This window comes from Sus scrofa, chromosome 1 (assembly GCF_000003025.6).
Source record: "Sus scrofa isolate TJ Tabasco breed Duroc chromosome 1, Sscrofa11.1, whole genome shotgun sequence".
Taxonomy (NCBI): domain Eukaryota; kingdom Metazoa; phylum Chordata; class Mammalia; order Artiodactyla; family Suidae; genus Sus; species Sus scrofa.
In genome coordinates, this window is record NC_010443.5 from 141,565,002 (window position 1) to 141,582,916 (window position 17,915).

A 17,915-nucleotide genomic window follows, 5' to 3' on the forward strand; every position below is an offset into this window, starting at 1 on the left:
ATATGTATTCAAGTTATAAGCACTTCAGACTTCTCATTCATTTCCTAAATTACCAAGAAATGGAAGAGGCAAGTGTCTCCAACGGTAAGATGCCCTGGGAAGCTGGCTTCATGCGTGTGTCATGGGTGTTTCATGGACACGCTTAGAAGTGTGAGCAGCCTGTCACCTTGTCACTAAACTGGAATGGTCATATCACATTACAGGGGAGAAGTCACCTGCTGTGGGTGGAATGGAAAATGGGCATGTGTCTTCTTCCTTTTCCTCCTTCCTCCAGCTAGGAGAACTCTCATAAAGGGACATACTCATGTGAATCTGCAGACCAGGTTGGAGACAGGGATTGTGATGGGCCAATTATTGTTGTGACTGTCATTGTACAGGGAGCAACAGTGGGTCACCAGGGATAGTAACTGGTTTATTAAGTTTGGAATCTGTTGTCACCTTAAAAAATAAAGATGTTCTTTTGCTATTAGGGGAAATGGTAACCCTATTACCTAGATGCAAATCCATTTGAAAACAAGACTTTAAAGATGAAAGTACAATTCCCTCAATTCCTGCAAGTACCCATTTAAAAAAAAAAAATTTTATGTAGGTTTGTTTGGTTTTATGACACAGATCCCACCTTTGCCACATTGTGTTACTGAATCCAAACTCGCACTGCTCGCCCACGACAGGCCAATAAATCGAGAGATGGTTATTGGGACAAGGAATAGTGATTTTTTTTGGAAAGCCAGCAGACCAAGAAGGTGGTGGATTTGTGACCCGAAGAACTACTTTGCCTGAGTTAGAAGTCAGGCTTCTTTTATACTAAAAGGGGAGGGAGTAAAAGCAGACATTTCCTGGTTCCCATCAGCCTCAGGAGAAGATGTGTTACTCATGGATACTAGTTGGATTTGTTACTGCTGAGCTACGAAGGGAACTCCATCCCCACGTTTTAACAGGTTCTTGATACCCTAGGATGGGCTTCCATTTTGTGGGGAAAGAGAAGGGTGTTTGGCTTTAAACCAGACTTGCTTTACGTTCCTTTCCCATGAAGTAGTCCTTGCTCAGGTTGGCAGATTATAATGCATAAAGAGTTTTCAGTTTGCTGCGCCCTGCAGAGGACCGGGCTACCTCCAGCTTCTGCTCTGGGCAGAAGACAGGAATGGTGTGTATTTGCTTTCTCTTGCCTTGTGACAAGTTTCCAAAGACTCAGCAGCTGGAGACACCTCAGAGGTGTGCTGTCACCATTTCTGGGAGCAAGAGTGTGCTCACGGACTGGCTGGGTGCTCTGGCCTGGGTCTTGCCAGCTGTGGTCCGATGTTTTCCAGCTGAGGTCTTGTCCCAGGCTTGTTCAGGTAGTTGGTGGAATGGAGCTCTGGTGGTGGTAGGCCTGACCCCTGCTCTTACTGGCTGGTGGCCAGGGCCACTCTCAGTCCCCTGGCCCTGATCGTGGGGACCATTCCATCAGGCCCACCTGCTGGTTCCCCTAGGTACTCAGCTCGTAGTTCACTGATTGGTCACCTTCAAGTCGGCTGCGGGAGTGACTTCTCCCACATGCACAGCCCCCACCTTACTGGGGCCAGGCCAGGGCGTGCACACCAGGCCTGGGATCTAGGGGCCATCTCAGAATCCTGCCACCACGTGGTAGGGGGTAGCACCTATGCTTAGAAGAAATGTCACAGGGGCCAGCTAAACAGTGCCACTTACTAAAAGTGCTGTCAATAAATGCAGAGAATTGATGATTGGGATGATTTTAAACCTGGTATCTCAGGAGGATCCCCTGGCCCCTGGAGAAAGCCAGGCACCTGCCTGGTTGATGTAAGAATTTGGAGGTTTCTCTGTGTACACCCTGGAGACTTTTCCCTTGGAGGGGAAGGGTCTTGTATCCTGTAAATGGCATCCACTGTGACCCAGGAAACAGAAAACAGTCTGAAATCATTTACCTGCTGCTGAAGTCTGTAAAGGAGAGTTATTAGGAGGCTGGTGTTACAGTGCCGTGTTTGTTTCTGTCTTCTCTGTGAAGCTTTTCCTGTGCACAGACCTGGGGGCGTGTGGGACACATGCTGTGGAAGTCTCCTGGTACAATGCCCTCTGTCACTTTGTCTTCTGCTGCTCCCCCTTTCCTGTCCTTGTCTTTGTAGCCTGGGAGCCACCTCTTCCAGCAGGAGTCATGCAATGAAGTGACCAGGTGCTAGTCTGGGGGGGCTGCCATGACAGCACCACAGATGGGGTGGCCTAAACAGCAGATGTTTGTTGTCTTACAGTCTGGAGGCTGGACATTCAAGATCAAGGCCTCGATGGGACTGGCGCCTCTGCCGACGGCTGTCTTCTCCCTGTGTCCTCGTGCGGTCTTCCTCTGTGCACATACCTTCCTGGTGTCCCTCCCCTCTTCTCTCTCTCTCTCTCTTTTTTTTTTTTTTTTTTTTTTAATTTTTATGGCTGCACCTGTGGCTTTTGGAAGTTCCCAAGCCAGGGGTTGAGTCGGAGCTGTATCTGAGGCCTACGCCGCAGCCACAGCAACAGCAACGCCGGATCTGAGCCACATCTGCAACCTATGCCATGGCTTGTGGCAATGCTGGATCCTTAATTCACTGAGTAAGATGGGGAATTGAACCCACATCCTTAGGAAGATAGAGTTGGGTCCTTAACCTACTGAGCCACAACAGGAACTCCTCTTTCTTGTTATAAGGACTCTGGTCACATTGGATCAGGGTCACACCCTATGATCTCATTTTGACTCAGTCACCCCTTTAAAGACCTTCTGTCCAAATACTGTTGCTGGGAAAAAATAAATATTATACCTTCCCCATGAAAAGGAGGGATACTCATATATATATGTGTGTGTGTGTGTGTGTGTATTATATATATATATATATATAAAAAATATGTATGTTATCTGTAATGTATCTGTATATATGTATATACATACATACACTTGTAATATGTAATATGGTATATTTTTCAAACTGTTATATAATGCATATAATGTATGTATTATCATATGAATATAATATATAATTATATTATATATTAATATATAATAACACTACATTATTTTATTGTATATACGTATAATAAAAATATATGGGTAACGCAGATGGGGGTTGCAGGATCAATGTAGGGTCCAGACTCAGTGCCAGGAGCTCCAGCAGGAATAGTTGAGAGGACTATGGGGCATCATGAGGAATCTTTGTCTGTTGAGGTGATGAAGGAATTCTGTGATGCTGTTCTGCCATGAGTGACGCCAACTCTGGGTTTTTAAGGGTCTTGCCATTTTAGGGTCCCTGGGAGCTGCAGGGCCTTTTTCCTTGCAGGGGTCCTGGGGCAACTCTGCTGCTATTCCCTTTGTTTTCCGTGGCTGGGCCAGTCCTCCCGCCAGGCTGTCACCTCCTCATCCCTCGCTCCATGTTTCCAGGGGGCAGTGGAGTGGACTCTTGTGCCTTCATCAAAGTTACCATTTTAAAAACATGCTCTAAAAAACAAACAAATAAAAAAAGGAGCTCCTGTCATGGCTCAGCGCCGACAAACCCAACTAGTATCCACGCCAACACGGTACAATCCCTGGCCCTGCTCAATGGGCTAAGGATCCGGCGTTGCAGTGAGCTGTGGTCCAGGTTGCAGGTGCAGCTCGGATCCTGAGTTGCTGTGGCTATGGTGTGTAGGTTGGCAGCTGCGGCTCCAGTTCGACTCCTAGCCTGGGAACTTCCATGTGCCGTAAGCATGGCCCTAAAAAGACAAAAAAAAAAAAAAAAAAAAAAGTAAAATAAAAACACGCACTGCTGCGTTGAGCAAGCTAATGTTTTAAGACTTCAAGGCAGATGGAAACTGGCTTAATTTTTGATGAGTTCTATGCATGGAATATAGCTAAGATAAACTGAATCCAGACAGCATTGCGCCCCATCCTCCACTCCACCATCACTGCCCTCTGCCTGTGACCTGGGCCTGTGCAGGACCACCGGTCACCTGGAGCCGTCCAGCTGGCTCTCAGCATGCACTGCCCCCCTCTGACTGCAAACTGACAGAGTTTCAGGAACTTTCTTCTGGGAAGGACGGGCCCTTTCAAATTCCTTTGTACTTCTGTGGGAGGCCAGTGAAGGACCTGATAAGGAAGAAAGAGTAAGTGAGAGAAAGTCAAGGTTTGACTTTTAGAAAAGGAAATAGGAACGTGGTTAAGTCCTGTTTGATCTGTCACTCATCAAGGCTCTCATCTGTCCATTGGGAAGAGGTCAGACTGTGACAGTGAGCCAGCTGTGCCCTTGGGCTGGGGCAGGGAGACAAGTCACAGATGGAGAAGGATAGTGGGAACCTGGAGAGCAGTGGGAAGAATTCCCTTGTGCTCAGTGGGGGCTTGATTCTGTAGCCCCCAGGGGACACTTAGTGCCTTGGTCTTGCCTTGAATTTATTTTTGAGGACAAAGTTGTATCTAATTTATCTTTGTTGGTCCTATAGTGACCAGATTATGGTGGATCTTGAATGAAAGGAATAGAGGCCACCTTTCTCTTCAGTATCTGGGCAGTATCTGGGGCAGTGATGGAGCCCCTGGAAGTTTGCCATAAAATAGGGGAATAAAACAAAGGTCTGACATTTTCAGTACTTGTCACCCAAGCTCAGGACTTGGATCCACCTTGAGTCCTAAATTCTCTGCCTAGATTCTCTCTCTGGGAGCTCAGGTGAGGCAGGTCGTTTTGTGAGGCAGGGACCAGTGACAAGGTCGTGGTGAAAGTGAAATGTGTTTTAGGACTTTTTATTTTCATCAAGAGTGTGGTCCAGAGGATTTTTTGATGCACTTTCATCATATAACATGTTGAGATAAAGATAAAGTCTTGTTCCTTTTTTTTTTTTTTTTTAATTTGTGCTTAAGGAAGGCATGTGGAAGTTCTCTGGCCAGGGAGTGAACCTGAGGCCTAGCAGTGGCAACACCGGATCCCTAACTTGCTGCACCACCAAGGAACTCTGAAAAATGCCTTTCATAGGATTAATTAGCCCATTTTTCCAGAGTTTAAAAAAAAATCAAAAGCAGAAATCTACAAATAACAGTTTCTTTCTCCTGTCTATTAATACATAGTAAGTAACAGGGTTGAAAGCTGACCATGGTGGGCACTGTTCTCAGTGGTTGCCTACTCGATCTTGAGTGATGAGGAGAGGATGCAGTTGCTGTGAGCTTCGTTCTGCAGATGGCACAGAGGTTCTACTATCTGTCTGTATGGATTTGTCTATTGTAGGGACCTCGGAGAAGTAGAATCAGACAGTCTTTGTCCTTTTGTAACAGGCTTATTCCATGTGGCATAATGTCTTCAGAGTTCATCCACATTGTAGCCTGCATCAGAACTTCCTTCCTTTGTGTGGCTGAATAATATTCCACTCTATGGGTATAGGACATTTCGTTTATCTGTTCAGCTATTTGTGGGCGTTTGGGTTGTTTCCACTGTTGGACTACTGTGAGTAATGCTGCTGTGAATATGGATGTGCAGATATATCTATTCAAGTCCCTGATTTTATTCTGTGGGGCATCTACCTAGGAGTGGAAAGTTTAGCCATTTTAAAGTGGACAGTGCCGCAGCATTTAGTGCAGTCAGTGTTCTGAAACTATCACCACTACCGAGTTCCGGAACATTTAAATCACCCCAGTGGAAACCTCTACCTTATAAACAATTTCTTTCTCTCCATCTCCCTCCCCTCAGGCCCTGGAAATCACTAATCCACCTTCTACCTCCATTGATTTGCTTTTTCTAGATATTTCATGTAATTAGAGTGGTATTATATGTGGTTTTCAGAAGTCTTCTTTTCTTTTTTAATTTATTTTTTGTTACTAAGGTATAGTTGATTTACAGTGTTAGGCCAATTTCTGCTACACAGCAAAGTGACCCAGTCATACATATATATATACATTCCTTTTCTTATATTATCTTCCATCATGGAGGAATCTTTTTAAAAACACTTCTGATTATGGAAGTTTTCAACATATCATAAAATGGCACCAAGTGTTCCATGAGTTCCCAGATTTGTCCCTGATGGACCCCCTCCAATCCTGTTAATGGCCATCTCTTTACCAGGGAAGAGAAGCAGTACGTGAACCGATTCTGGAAAGAAATCCGCGTGGGAGACTTTGTGCGTCTTCGCTGCAATGAGATCATCCCTGCAGACATCCTGCTGCTCTCCTCCAGTGACCCTGATGGGCTGTGCCACATCGAGACGGCCAACCTGGATGGGGAGACCAACCTGAAACGGCGCCAGGTGGTCCGAGGCTTCTCCGAGCTTGTAAGTGATCTGGCGCATCCAGGGTCCCAGGCACTGCATCCACTGGTCTTCCCGGGCTGCCCCTCTGGGCCTTAGGACACCTGCATCCCCTCTATCAGGCCAGGATGATTTTCCTAGTGGACGGGTGTGGGACTGAGGGTCTGAGAGGACCCCAGCCGGCCTGAGCTCATAACCGGGCTTGAGGCTGGGGTGGAACAGAACCCAGGTTTTGTGACTGATTTTCACTGAACACTTCTTAGATTTGGGGTCCCTTTCAAGTCACAAGGATACCTAGGCCCTGCTGGCTTTCAGCATTTGCCCAACTGTTCGCTAGCTGGCAACAACAGCAAAAGTAATGACCTGACCCCAGCTTAGGCTCAGGAATTTTTCTCCATGAGAGTGTTCTGAGTTCAGTGACATTTCTATGACTGAATTCTTCTGGCTCAGAGGTGCTGGGCCTGTAGGAGTGAGAAGTCAGAAAGGGAGCAGGGCTTGACCACCTGTCCCCGCCCATAGCCTTGTGGCTGGAAAATTCAGACCCCATCGGGGGTTTCCAACCTCTGTCTCACTTCAGGTCTGCAGAGGCTGCAGGGGTGACAACTCTCAGGGACAGAAAGGAACTTGAGTGCCCAGGGGTCAGGAGGCATCTGGCAGGGCAGAGGGCCAGCCCACACCTTGTTCTCCTGACACTGAGCTGCCCATGTCAGTCAGGCTGGGAGCCTTGCCCTACAAGGTGCCCAAGGAAGTGAGGGCCAACATTTCAGGAAGGAAGCCATGTCCTCTGTCACCTAATGGGTGTCATTCAATGTCACATGCTGGGGTTTTCACCATCTGTCTTGGTGCCCTCTCTACCAGTTCCTCCAGGAGAACCAGGCCTTGGAGTCAGGACTGGGAGGGGTGGGTTCTGGAACTGTTGGCTTGTTTTAGAGCTTGGGCTCTCCCTGGGGCATTGCTGGCATTTGGGGTGGGGTGTTCCTTGGGCAGTATTATTTTGGGGCACCCCTGCCCCCCACTATGAGTGTCCATGCCATTTACCCTTGGTCACCATGACAGCCAAAGGCGCCTCTACGCATGTGCTAAGGGCCAGATGACATCCCACATCCTGGGGCTCCCACCTGGCCTTGGTGGTAGGACGTTCTGAGCCTGGCAGTCACCCACCTCCTGCAAACTGCCTAGTCCTCTTTCCCAGCGTCTGGATTCTTCTGCCCTCACTTCCTCCCACCCCTGTGATTTCTCCATTTTAATCTCCTTTTGTGCCAAGAATGCTGTGTCAAATCTGTCTTAGAATGAGGAAAAGCATACAGTAAACAACAGAAATGGTAATTTTTTTTTGCCAAACCCATGGCATGCAGAAGTCCCCAGGCCAGGGATGGAACCTGCAGCATAGCAGTGACAACAACAGATTCTTAACCCTCTAGGCCACCAGGAAACTCCCCTAAATAGTATTTTTTTAAAAGGGGTGCTCTCTTTTTACCAGATCAGGAGAGTTGGAGACAGTGCTTGTTAGGGACCCTCAAGGCCCAGGATCCAGTTCCGGCTTCTGCACTGACCATGCTCCAAGCTTTTGTAATAAATGTGGGCCCACCTTCCAATGCCCTACCTCTCCAGGCCCTGTGCGCATGTGCTCTGAGGTTGTCTCACCCAGGCTTCTTTCCCTAGCCTCCCCCAGCCCCCAGAACCCAGAATTCCCAAGCCCTCTCCAGGGTACAGCCAGGCATGGCAACAAGCCCTGAGTCAGCAGGGATAGACTTAAAAGGAGACAGTGACTGCACAGACTCCATCTCCGTCCTGGAGGGGCAGCCAGTATACACAGAGGGTGCCTATAACATAAAGGAAAGCACAGAAGCATCTGATGGATGAATGATCAGGCAGTGTGGAAGGTCTGGCTAATTTGGGACCAGATTTCAGAGGGACCTGTTTGGGTGGCTGGTGGGGAAAGCCATGAAGGTGCATCTCCTTGATTAGCTCTTGAGAACAACTTCCTTATTTCCTGTCTTCTGATTTATTTTTTCAAGAATTGAACCCAGTAATATCGAAAAGCCTCTTCCTCCTACTTTTTCCCCAAACAAAAGCTGGAACACTAGATAGCTTAATGGTTCTTTGCATAAATACCCACTATTTGTAAGATGGATGTAGAAAATTCCCGGATGGCTGCAGATAGACACATCCTATGTCCCCCTCTTTAGGGCCCAGGGAATGTCTGAGGACGTCAGTGCAGCTGAGGTGTAACGTAGTCAAGATGTTCAAAATTAAGAACCAAAACAATTTTGATTAAAAACAAATTTCTTGGAGTTCTTCCTGTGGAGAACTGGGTCAAGAATCCCACTGCAGTGATTCTGGTCATTATAGAGGTGCAGGTTTGATCCCTGGCCTGGTGCGGTAGTTTAAAGCATCCATTGTAGCCAGATATAGGTTGCAGCTGCAGCACGAATTCAATCCCTGGCCCAGGAACTTCTGTATGTCGCAGGTAAAATAAATAAATAAAAAGAAGTTTCTTAATCAGCACCAAAATACATGCACATTCAATATGCATATAATATTCAACATGCATACACATTCTTGTCCCTAATATTGGTATATTTCTTCACCGTCTGTTTTTTTTTCCCTTCTTTCCCTAAGGTCCAAAGGCATTTTTCTGGTACCTGAATTCGTGCATTATTCATACATTATTATTCTGAAATATATGAACTACCCTATGCACAATGGAGATAGGAAATCTCTGGCTTTTAAAAGCCTGACAATTGGAAAACTAAAGTTCTGAATGCAGCATTACAAAGCCAAGAACATTTCAGTCCTGTGTGCTGAAGTGGGTTTTTCATGGACGGAGTCTGCTGGCCTCTCAGGCAGGTGAAGAGCAGGTTCCTATCCAGTATACAGACCATGGTGCCATGTTGATGAGTGGGCAGTTGGAAGTGACAACCCTTAGGAAAACTTAAATTGGAGGTGATTCACAAAACTTTGGTGAGGAGGAGTTCCAACTGTGGCTCAGTGGGTTAAGGACCCAACATAGTGTCCATGAGGATACAGGTTAGATCTCTGGCCTCGCTCAGTGGGTTAAGGATCCAGAGTTGCCACAACCTGTGGCATAGGTTGCAGACGTGTCTTGGATCCGGCATTTCTGTGGCTGTGGTATAGGCCTGAGCTGCAGCTCCAATTTGCCCCCTAGCCTGGGAACTTCCATAAGCTTCAGATGTGGCTGTATCTTTTCTAAAAAGAAAAAGAAGAAACTTAGTGAAGAATAAGAGGGGACCTTGACATTAATGTAGAGGATGGGTAGATCTGTCAGGGTCCATTGGAGCAGAAATCACACCTGGTTCATTCAGGGAAAGTTTGATGTAAAGAGCTCCTCTTGGGGGATACATAATAAGCAGTGACTCCCCAGAAAGCAGATGAGCTGATAGAAGGAATATCAGGGCCCAGGATCTGAGATAGTGCCCAGGGACGGGCCACCAGGCCTGGGTCTTGTTCTCATGGCAAGGGTATGGCTGTCCTCTGCCAGCGGAAGTCAGCTCTCACAGGTTCAGAGGAGCCATCCACTGGAAGGTGCTGGGCCAGGAGCTAGGGTGCTACCCTCTGTGTGTGGCTCCAGCCACCGCAGTGGGAGACCAGGGGTGGCTCTCCTGGACAGCAACTCCTTGGAGTCTAGGCCTTATGCATGCGGGGGTTCAGGAGGGGGGCCAAGGAACAGCAATCCTGGCTGAGGTCTGAGGCTGAGCCTCAGGGTCCTGGTTTCCCTGAGCTGAGAGCTGGAGAGAGCTTGTGTGGGCCAAGACCTAGAGAACAAATCCACTGCCCCCTCTAGCATCCTCGGTTGCTGTAGCAAGAAGGGGCTCCTCTTCCCAGCCTCTCAATTTCCAAAGTCATTTATGAAGGGCTTGTTTGCTTGGAGGAAGGATGCTAAGAAAGAGGAAGGTGGTGCACATGCTGTGGGGGTCTGGTCACTTAAGGCACGGGGACAATACCTAGAGGTCCCAGGCCCCCTCACCAGCAGACACCCAGACTGGGGCAACGAGAAGAATCCCATTAGGGGGCTGTGTTTGGAAAGTGGCCTTCTGGGGTTGGAGGGTGGGGAATAGGGAGACTCCCAGAAAACAGGCTTAAATATATTCTATAGGCTAGGTGGGGGGTTTGGGTGTCAGGTATGTGTTTGAGGGAAGGACACGGGTCAGAAGGTGTCTCAGAGGTGGAAATAGGATTGTATTTAATGAAGAGCATTGGATAAATTGCACAGAATTGAGGGGCTAGAAGCACTGCTGGGGTGGGGTCTGCCAGACCCCTGAGTCCAAGGACAAGGCCCCCAGACACCTTCAACCACCCAGCCATCTTGCCTCTGGAGAAGAAACATAGATATTGGGACTTCAAAATAAACATTTAATTAAAAGTTGGGGTCAAATTGGCTATCCTGGAAATAAGTGGAACCTCAGAGATGAACATGAGCTGTCACAAAAAAGCAATTCATATTTGTTCCGGCTTCCTGGGGGCCAGGCCTTATCATGTTTCTCTCATTCATAGTGGTGCAGACATTTTTGAATCATATTTTTAAATACAAATTGTGAGGTAAATGATGATCATACACTTTTGTAGATGAGAAACAGAAAGAAAAGTCAAGAGATTCTATCAAAGCCCCACTCCTCTGCCCCTTAAATCAGAGTAGGGTCTGGCAGCTCCTGGGTTGGCAGGATGAGGTTCTCCAGTGCCCCATCTTGCCTGTCACACTGGGCATCTGTGTTGCTTCACCCCACATGTTCATTCAGATGTATGGCCCTGCCTGTGATGCTGCATGCATTCAGCCTCTGTACGGGGAGAAGTTTATAGTTCATCTGCAACATTTGCTCAGTCATTTCTGCAGAATTGGAGTTCCATGGCCGATAATTTTATATAAAATCTTTCTTTTTCAGACTCACTTTTTTTTTCATTGTTTTAACAAATATTGATTGAGCACCTACCGTGCTTCAAATGCCATTCCAGGCACCCACCAAAACAGGCAAACATCTTTCCGCTTGTGGCAGTGTGCAGCGTGGAAATAGGTAAATCAGCAGAGTTGGGGAGAGATTCTTGCTGAGGAGAAAGCAGAAGCAGGACCCTGATGTGTCAGGTGGGGTTTGAGAGTTTCAGAGGGGGTGGGGCAGGCAGGGAGCCCAGCCCTGAAGCTGTGCAGGCCATGGAGCCATCCAGGAGGTGACTTACGTGTGGGTTAATTTCCTGGGGAAAGAAACACTTCTCCAAATTTTCTCTTGGATGGACCTGTGGGATTGTTGCCCACACCCGGCTACACCCACGGGGCCATCTGCTTCCCGCAGTTTGGAGCAGTGATTGTAAGGCCTGCAGGAAGAGCTGAAACCACAAGCCTGCCAAAGCCAGCACTTCCCAGGCATGTGTGGGTGTGAGCCCACGTGTGTGCACGTGTGCTCAGCATGTGCTCCTGGTGATATTAGTGTGGATGTTTACAAGGCTGGAAAAAGTCTAAGCAGCACTCCTTAAGAGATGCATATGTCCAGGCCAGCATGGATCCTAAGGCAGTGACATGGCTTTACCTCCACTTTGCACATACATTTTACTAAATTCCCTGCAGCTGGGTGCGAGGCTCTCTCAGGCAGTGACAAAGCTCAGTCCTCCCCCAAATTACTTGGCAGAATTCAAGGAACTTGGAGGAATGCCTTTAAAATTCCAAATATGTAGGAAACAAAACTAATATTTTTTGTTCCTGCCTACACTGTGCTCTCTAAGTTATCTCTCCCACAGGAAAACTAGTGGTTTGTAAGATGGTTCATGCACCAAAGTTTCTTTTTCCTCAAGCTTTTTGAGTAGTCTTTAAATTAGCTGCGTTCTCTGCTGTGGGATTGAAGAAGGAAACCATCTGTCATCTAAGCAGAAAATAAAGACAGCTGGCTGGGTGTGTTAATTGGATCAGTCAATATCAATCCTTGACAAATAGATTCATGGTTTTTTTTAAAACGTAATGAGGTATAGTCATTAAGCTCATAATTTATACTGTGGGATATTTTTGATCTCAGATTTAACCATCACATACTTTTGTGGAAAGATATTAAATAGGCAACAAGAAAGACTGTGAGAAAGAAAATTACTTTGAGTATACAATAACTATGTTTGGACTAAAATTTTAATTCTAGCAAGTGTGGATATGCAAAGAAATTCCATGAGGTAGATAATACAATAATCTTAGACATACCGTGTTTTATAATATCAAGTGTGTTTACTTCATGCGGAGTGTAAATTTGGTTGTGTAATAAGATGTTTGGATTTCTAATCCTTGTGACTTTGCCATGAATCCTTTGCCTTGAACCCATGGTGTCACAAAGCATAGGTGGCAAGTCGTGCTTGGGATCCTGTTACAGGAAGTGAAACACTGTAATCTTAATGAAAACAATTAAATGCCATGAATTTGATAATAGGAGGCTCATCTGAAATGTTAATCCTAAAAGATCTTATTACAATGTCTGGAAACTTGAACACTGTGTGCATTTAACTTCATGTTTTTTTGTGTGTGAAAGTGGTCATTTTTTTATTCTAGGAGAAAGGCAAGCAAAGCAGTAAGAGGTTTGTGTTCTATTTAATGGTGGTATACAATGTGAAATACTGTTTCTGTACTTTCATTGTTAAAAAAAGGATTTTCTCAAATTCCAACTTTTCTAAATGTAGTTGAATTGTATCGGCAATTGCAAAGGGTTTGAGGCTGTGTGTGCACGAGTATGTGAGCAGGCATTTCTTTGCCAGTAGAAAGAGCTGGTAGCATATCATATGCCCAGTTGGCTGTAAGTTCCTCCTCACAAGTGGGTATGGGTGTGTATGTAAGCACATCTGTGAGTGTGTGCATGTGTGTGTGCCCACATGTGAGTGTGCAAGTGTGTGTGCAGTCATGGGTATGTGTGTGTGTGTGCAAGTGTATGTCCCAAAGAATAAAGCAAAACGATTGGAACATGCCCAAGTTACCACTTTCTACCATCTTTGAAGAGAAGATAAATATGCTTTCCTGGGCTAAGACATGGTGTTCTGGAATAAGTTTGATCTGGAGGAGCTCATTCTTGGGGGATCTGGAATTTTCACTCTGGTTGTTGAGCATCTCAACAGCACGCCTTAGGCTACAGTGCCTGGTGGTCCCATCTCTGTGCAGTGGACTGTGGGACCCTTTGGCCTTTGATGGGGCATCGTGCTTGAGGTCCTGTCCCTTCCCCTGGTTTTCTGAGCAGAGCCTCCAGCAGAGGAAGATCCTTGTTTCCACAACACAAGACTGGTCGCCATAGCATTTTGACTGTTTTGAGTTATCCTCCTTTTGTTTTGTACTGTGGAAAGCTCTAGTTCCCCATTTCACTGAGAATTACTGAGGGAGTGATATAAAGCTTTTGACTTGCCTGAGCTGCTGCAGGAGAAGGCAGTGCTAGGTTCTTGTTTTGACGTGAGTTCTTCTGATTGACTGTCCTGTCCACCAGGGAGACCAGAGCAGGGATCCGTATCCACACCTATGGGGTCATCACGGCATCTGTGTGAACCACTCCTGAGAAGGGGATCTGTCTTTAAGAGGAGGAGAGCTGTACTACAGAGCAAGACCTGGCTGGGGGTAGATGAACCTTGCTCCTGACATCTCGGTTGAATCACATTAAGATACACCTAGGGATTTTCCAGCAGTGCTGACAGATAACCCATGCTGTGGAAGGCGCCAGGATGCAACTTCAGTGTCTCAGTGGGTGTTGTTACCCAGCTGAGGTCAGGTTGAAATGCACTTCTGTAGCTTGTGGGTTTCCACTGAAGCCACTTGCAGTAACAGTCATGTCAGAACGCCATCCCCTCCCCCTCTAAAAGAGTATCATTGCCGGTGACCGGAAACCCTCCCTCCCCAACTCTCTGTTCTAGAGAGGACCACTGAGATATGGCTTCATGGGTTTTGTGAGTTAAGATTGGGCCAAAGCTTAACACACAGACACACCAGACTTACCTTAACAGAAATATCCATGTGTGATTCTTGTGTCCTTGAGAAAAAAGGAAAAAATTAGTTCTCACTCATTTGTGACGAGTGACTTTTCAGCAATTCCTCTTGCTGTTGGTTAGAAGTGAGCCCTTTGGTTTGGGTGGTAAACAAGGCCAGCTTCAAAGGACCACAGATCTAGGTTTGTTTTGGAAGGAACTTCAAATGGCTAGTTTGGTCATCCGGCCTTTATCGAGTGTTCTGGAGCCTTGACCATCAGGCAGGAAATCTTGTGAGGACAGATTTTGTGAGGTTGACACGAGGACATACACTGGGGTATTGGGGAATGGGGGGAACATTGCACCCTCAGCCCTGGAGACCCTCCCCCAGGATCCTGGTGTTGGCCTATCCAGGCTAAAGGTAGGCAGGGAAGGTGTGCCAACAGGGTCCAGATCTGTAGCCAAGTTGGGACCATTCGTCTCGTCTCAAGTATTAGAGACTGGAGACTCAAGGGCACTTGGATTCAACAAGGGGGAGCCAACCTGCCTGTTCTGAGTGGTCCCACACGTCATCCCTCCAAGGATACAGGCATGGTTGTGACAGCTGCCTACCAACCCCAGGTTGACAGGAGACTCTGAGGCTGGCACTATGCAGAACCCAGAACTGGGGGGCTCCATGCTGGTGTCCAGAAAGATTATGACCCTTCCAGTAAGACTAAGGAGACCTGTGCCTTCACCACTCCCCCGGGCTGGGGTACCAGCTGATGCCCTCCCAGCAGTCCCCAGGCCTCTTTGGAGCCTCTCAGGTCACTGCGTCCTTCGATTCTCTTAACTCCAGGAAGGAGGTGCCCATTCCCATGTGATAGATGAGCTCTAAGACACACAGAGGCTCAGCCTCTCGGCCCAGTGTGGGGCAGAGGCAGCTGGAACCCAGGGCCACCTCCAGGGAGCCTGTTGCCAGACCATTGCCATTGACCATTCAGGATGAGGAGGGCCAGGCTAGGCTCATCCAGAGTCATGGTAAATACTGGAAGAAACTGAGATTTTCTCTGCCAATAAAAAATTTATCTTCTGCAAGTGATAATAGTTTCTGATGCTCCTGACACATGGACTTGGGACTTCTGACACTGGGGCAGGACACATATAGGTCAGTGTGATGGGCCGGAAGGTTTTGCAAAGTTGTTCTACAAATGCAGAAGGTGGTAGCACCTTGAGCTCAGTGACCTGCCTGTGCTAGAGATGGGATTCCTCAGTATCCAGCTCTCTCTGGTCCTATGAGGGGGACTGTTTCTCCTCTACTAGGCATGCCCAGGCCTGTGGTCAAGGCCCAGAGGTACCAGTCCCCTGAAACTGGGGGGCCCCTGGACCCAGTGAACTGAGCACGCACTCTCCCAGTCTCCACAAGATGTCACCTTGAGCAACAGGATGCCCGCAGACTTGTATCAGAGCCAGAAAGAGAGAAAGGGACCCTTGTGTAGGTGGTCTGAGTCCAGCTCTCCAGCCCCAGCTCTGAAACACCAGCCCCCAGCCCCGCATGGTGCCTTCTGCTCCTTCCAGGATTTGTTGGCAGGAGCCGGTGAGTGTAGACACCAGCTGAAGTTTTAGCTTCAGGCTTGGGGGCCTCGCAGACGAGATCCTTGGGCAGGGATGGCTGAAGGCTTTGCCTGGTTAATTCCCAGCTTCTGCACTGTCATGTTTTCACTGCATTGTACTCCTTTGCCTGGATGGCCACAAGGAGCACCAGATGGTGCTTAAATGGTGGATATGTACTGTCTGGCAACCTGGAGGCTGAAAGTCCAGGGTAAGGTGTGGGCAGGACTGGTTCCTCCTGAGTCCTCTCTCCTTGCTTTGTAGATGGCTGTCTTCTCCCTGTGTCCTCACATGGTCATCCCTCCAAACCTGTGTCCTAGTCTCCTCTTCCTATAAGGACATAGGTCAGATTAGATGAGGGTCCACCCTAGTGAGCTCATGTTAACTTGATTACCTCTGTAAAGACCCTACCTGCAAATAAGGCCACATTTGGAGGTGCTGGGAGGTAGGACTCTAATATATGAATTTGGGTGGAGCCAAGGGGCTGCACAATTAACCCGTAACAGTGTGATTTCAGGGTGAAAGTGAGAGTCCTTCCTGAAGGTATCATGCTGATCACCTCGACTCACTGTTCCAAATGCCTGCCTTTCTGATGCTGGGAGGAGAAAAATGCTTTCTCTTGATGAACTTATTGCTAGAAACTTGATCCTTAAGATGTCTGCAGAAGGCTGAGACAGGTGGCTTTCTCTAGCTGGTCATCAGCCAAGCAGCTGAAACTCAGTATATGCATATAGCATGTATTAGGAACTCTGTGACTGACAGTGGGTCGAAAAGACCGAGAATTTTACCATGGGGCAGATTTCAAAAATTCAGCTAGAGTTCTTTTAAGTATTTCTGTGCATGTGAGTGTAATTCAAGGTGTTAATAGTTAAGGCCAGGCTTCCTGCTGTGTCAATGGAATCGGCAGCATCTCTGCAGCACCAGGACACAGGTTCAATCCCCAGCCTGGCACAATGGAGTAAAGGATCTGGTGTTGCTGCAACTCCAGCTCTGATCTTATCCCTGGCCCCATATGCTATATGCTGTGGGGCAGCCCCCCTACAAAAGGAAAAAAAAAAACCTAATGCCATGCCAGGACAGAAACCCTTTGTCTTCCTTTCCCTTACTAATGTTGAGTGAAAAACCTTTCAACTTCTGAGAAAAATCTTTTTTTTTTTTTTTTTTTTTACGTTTTCATTGGAGTATAGTGTATTTATAATGTTGTGTTAGTTTCAGATGTACAGCAAAGTGATTCAGTTATATATATACACTTTTTAAAGATTTCTTTCCATTATAGGTTATTGCAATACCAAGTATAGTTCCCTATGTTATAGACTAAAAGCTTCTTTTGATCTTAGAGTTTCCTTCAAGAAAGATGTCATTTCCGATAAACACGGTATCTTGTGTTTTTCCTATTCATCTGTTCATTTTACAGGATAGAAAGGATTTCAGAGCTTGTTTTATTTACACCATTAGTAAAAAGAGATCTTTTCTGAGAATCATTTTGGAAAAATAAGACCTGGACCTGAGGGGCAGAGAAGGGCCCTCTTTGGGGTGTCTGGACGGAGTAAGAGTCTGGGGCCTTGTGGCTGCAATGTCACACCTGTCCTGGCTGGGCTTCCTGCCCAACTTGGAGTGTGTTCTTCTGATTCCACTCCTGTGACATGAGGGGAGCAGGAAATGTTCGTTTTTATTCTAAGCAGAAGCCGTTTGTCCCCCTGATGTCATCACCTTTCACCAAAAGTCCACAGTGAATCAAATTGAGCTGCCGTGGCAAGAACAGGCCATTTGGGCACCCCTTCTGTCTATACTCACCCCACAGCTCAAGGGGCCCCCCTGACCTGACCTTCCTCTTGGTCATGGCCACGCTTCCCACTACCAGTGTTCAGCGTTCAGTTCTCTCTCGGCCACTCCATCCCAGCATTTGGAGCTACCACTGACCTAACCCTCCCTCCCTGAATTCAGAGAGCTGATCCCAGTCCTATAGATTCTGCAGCACAAGGCTCTGGATCCCGATGGTCAGGGTTCAGAGCCTTGCACTGCAAAATCTATGCTGGGGATGCCCAGAGTCTTTCCATGCACCCATGCAGGCTGGCACGTCAGATTCATCCTGAATACGTGACTTTGAAAGGTCCCCTTTTCTTCAGCTGCTTGAAGAGCATCGCCCCTCCCCTCCCACAAGAGCTCTTCAGAACTTTGAAAGCTGCTGG

At 47.2% G+C, this 17,915-nt stretch overlaps 1 protein-coding gene across 1 annotated transcript in view; it reads left to right on the forward strand.

Annotated features, from left to right (window-relative positions):
• Nucleotides 1-17,915, forward strand: part of ATP10A (ATPase phospholipid transporting 10A (putative)) — a 173,796-nt gene that overhangs the window by 71,451 nt on the left and 84,430 nt on the right. The window contains 1 exon segment of the mRNA XM_021098662.1: nucleotides 6,033-6,237. Coding sequence (XP_020954321.1) covers nucleotides 6,033-6,237 — 205 coding nt within the window.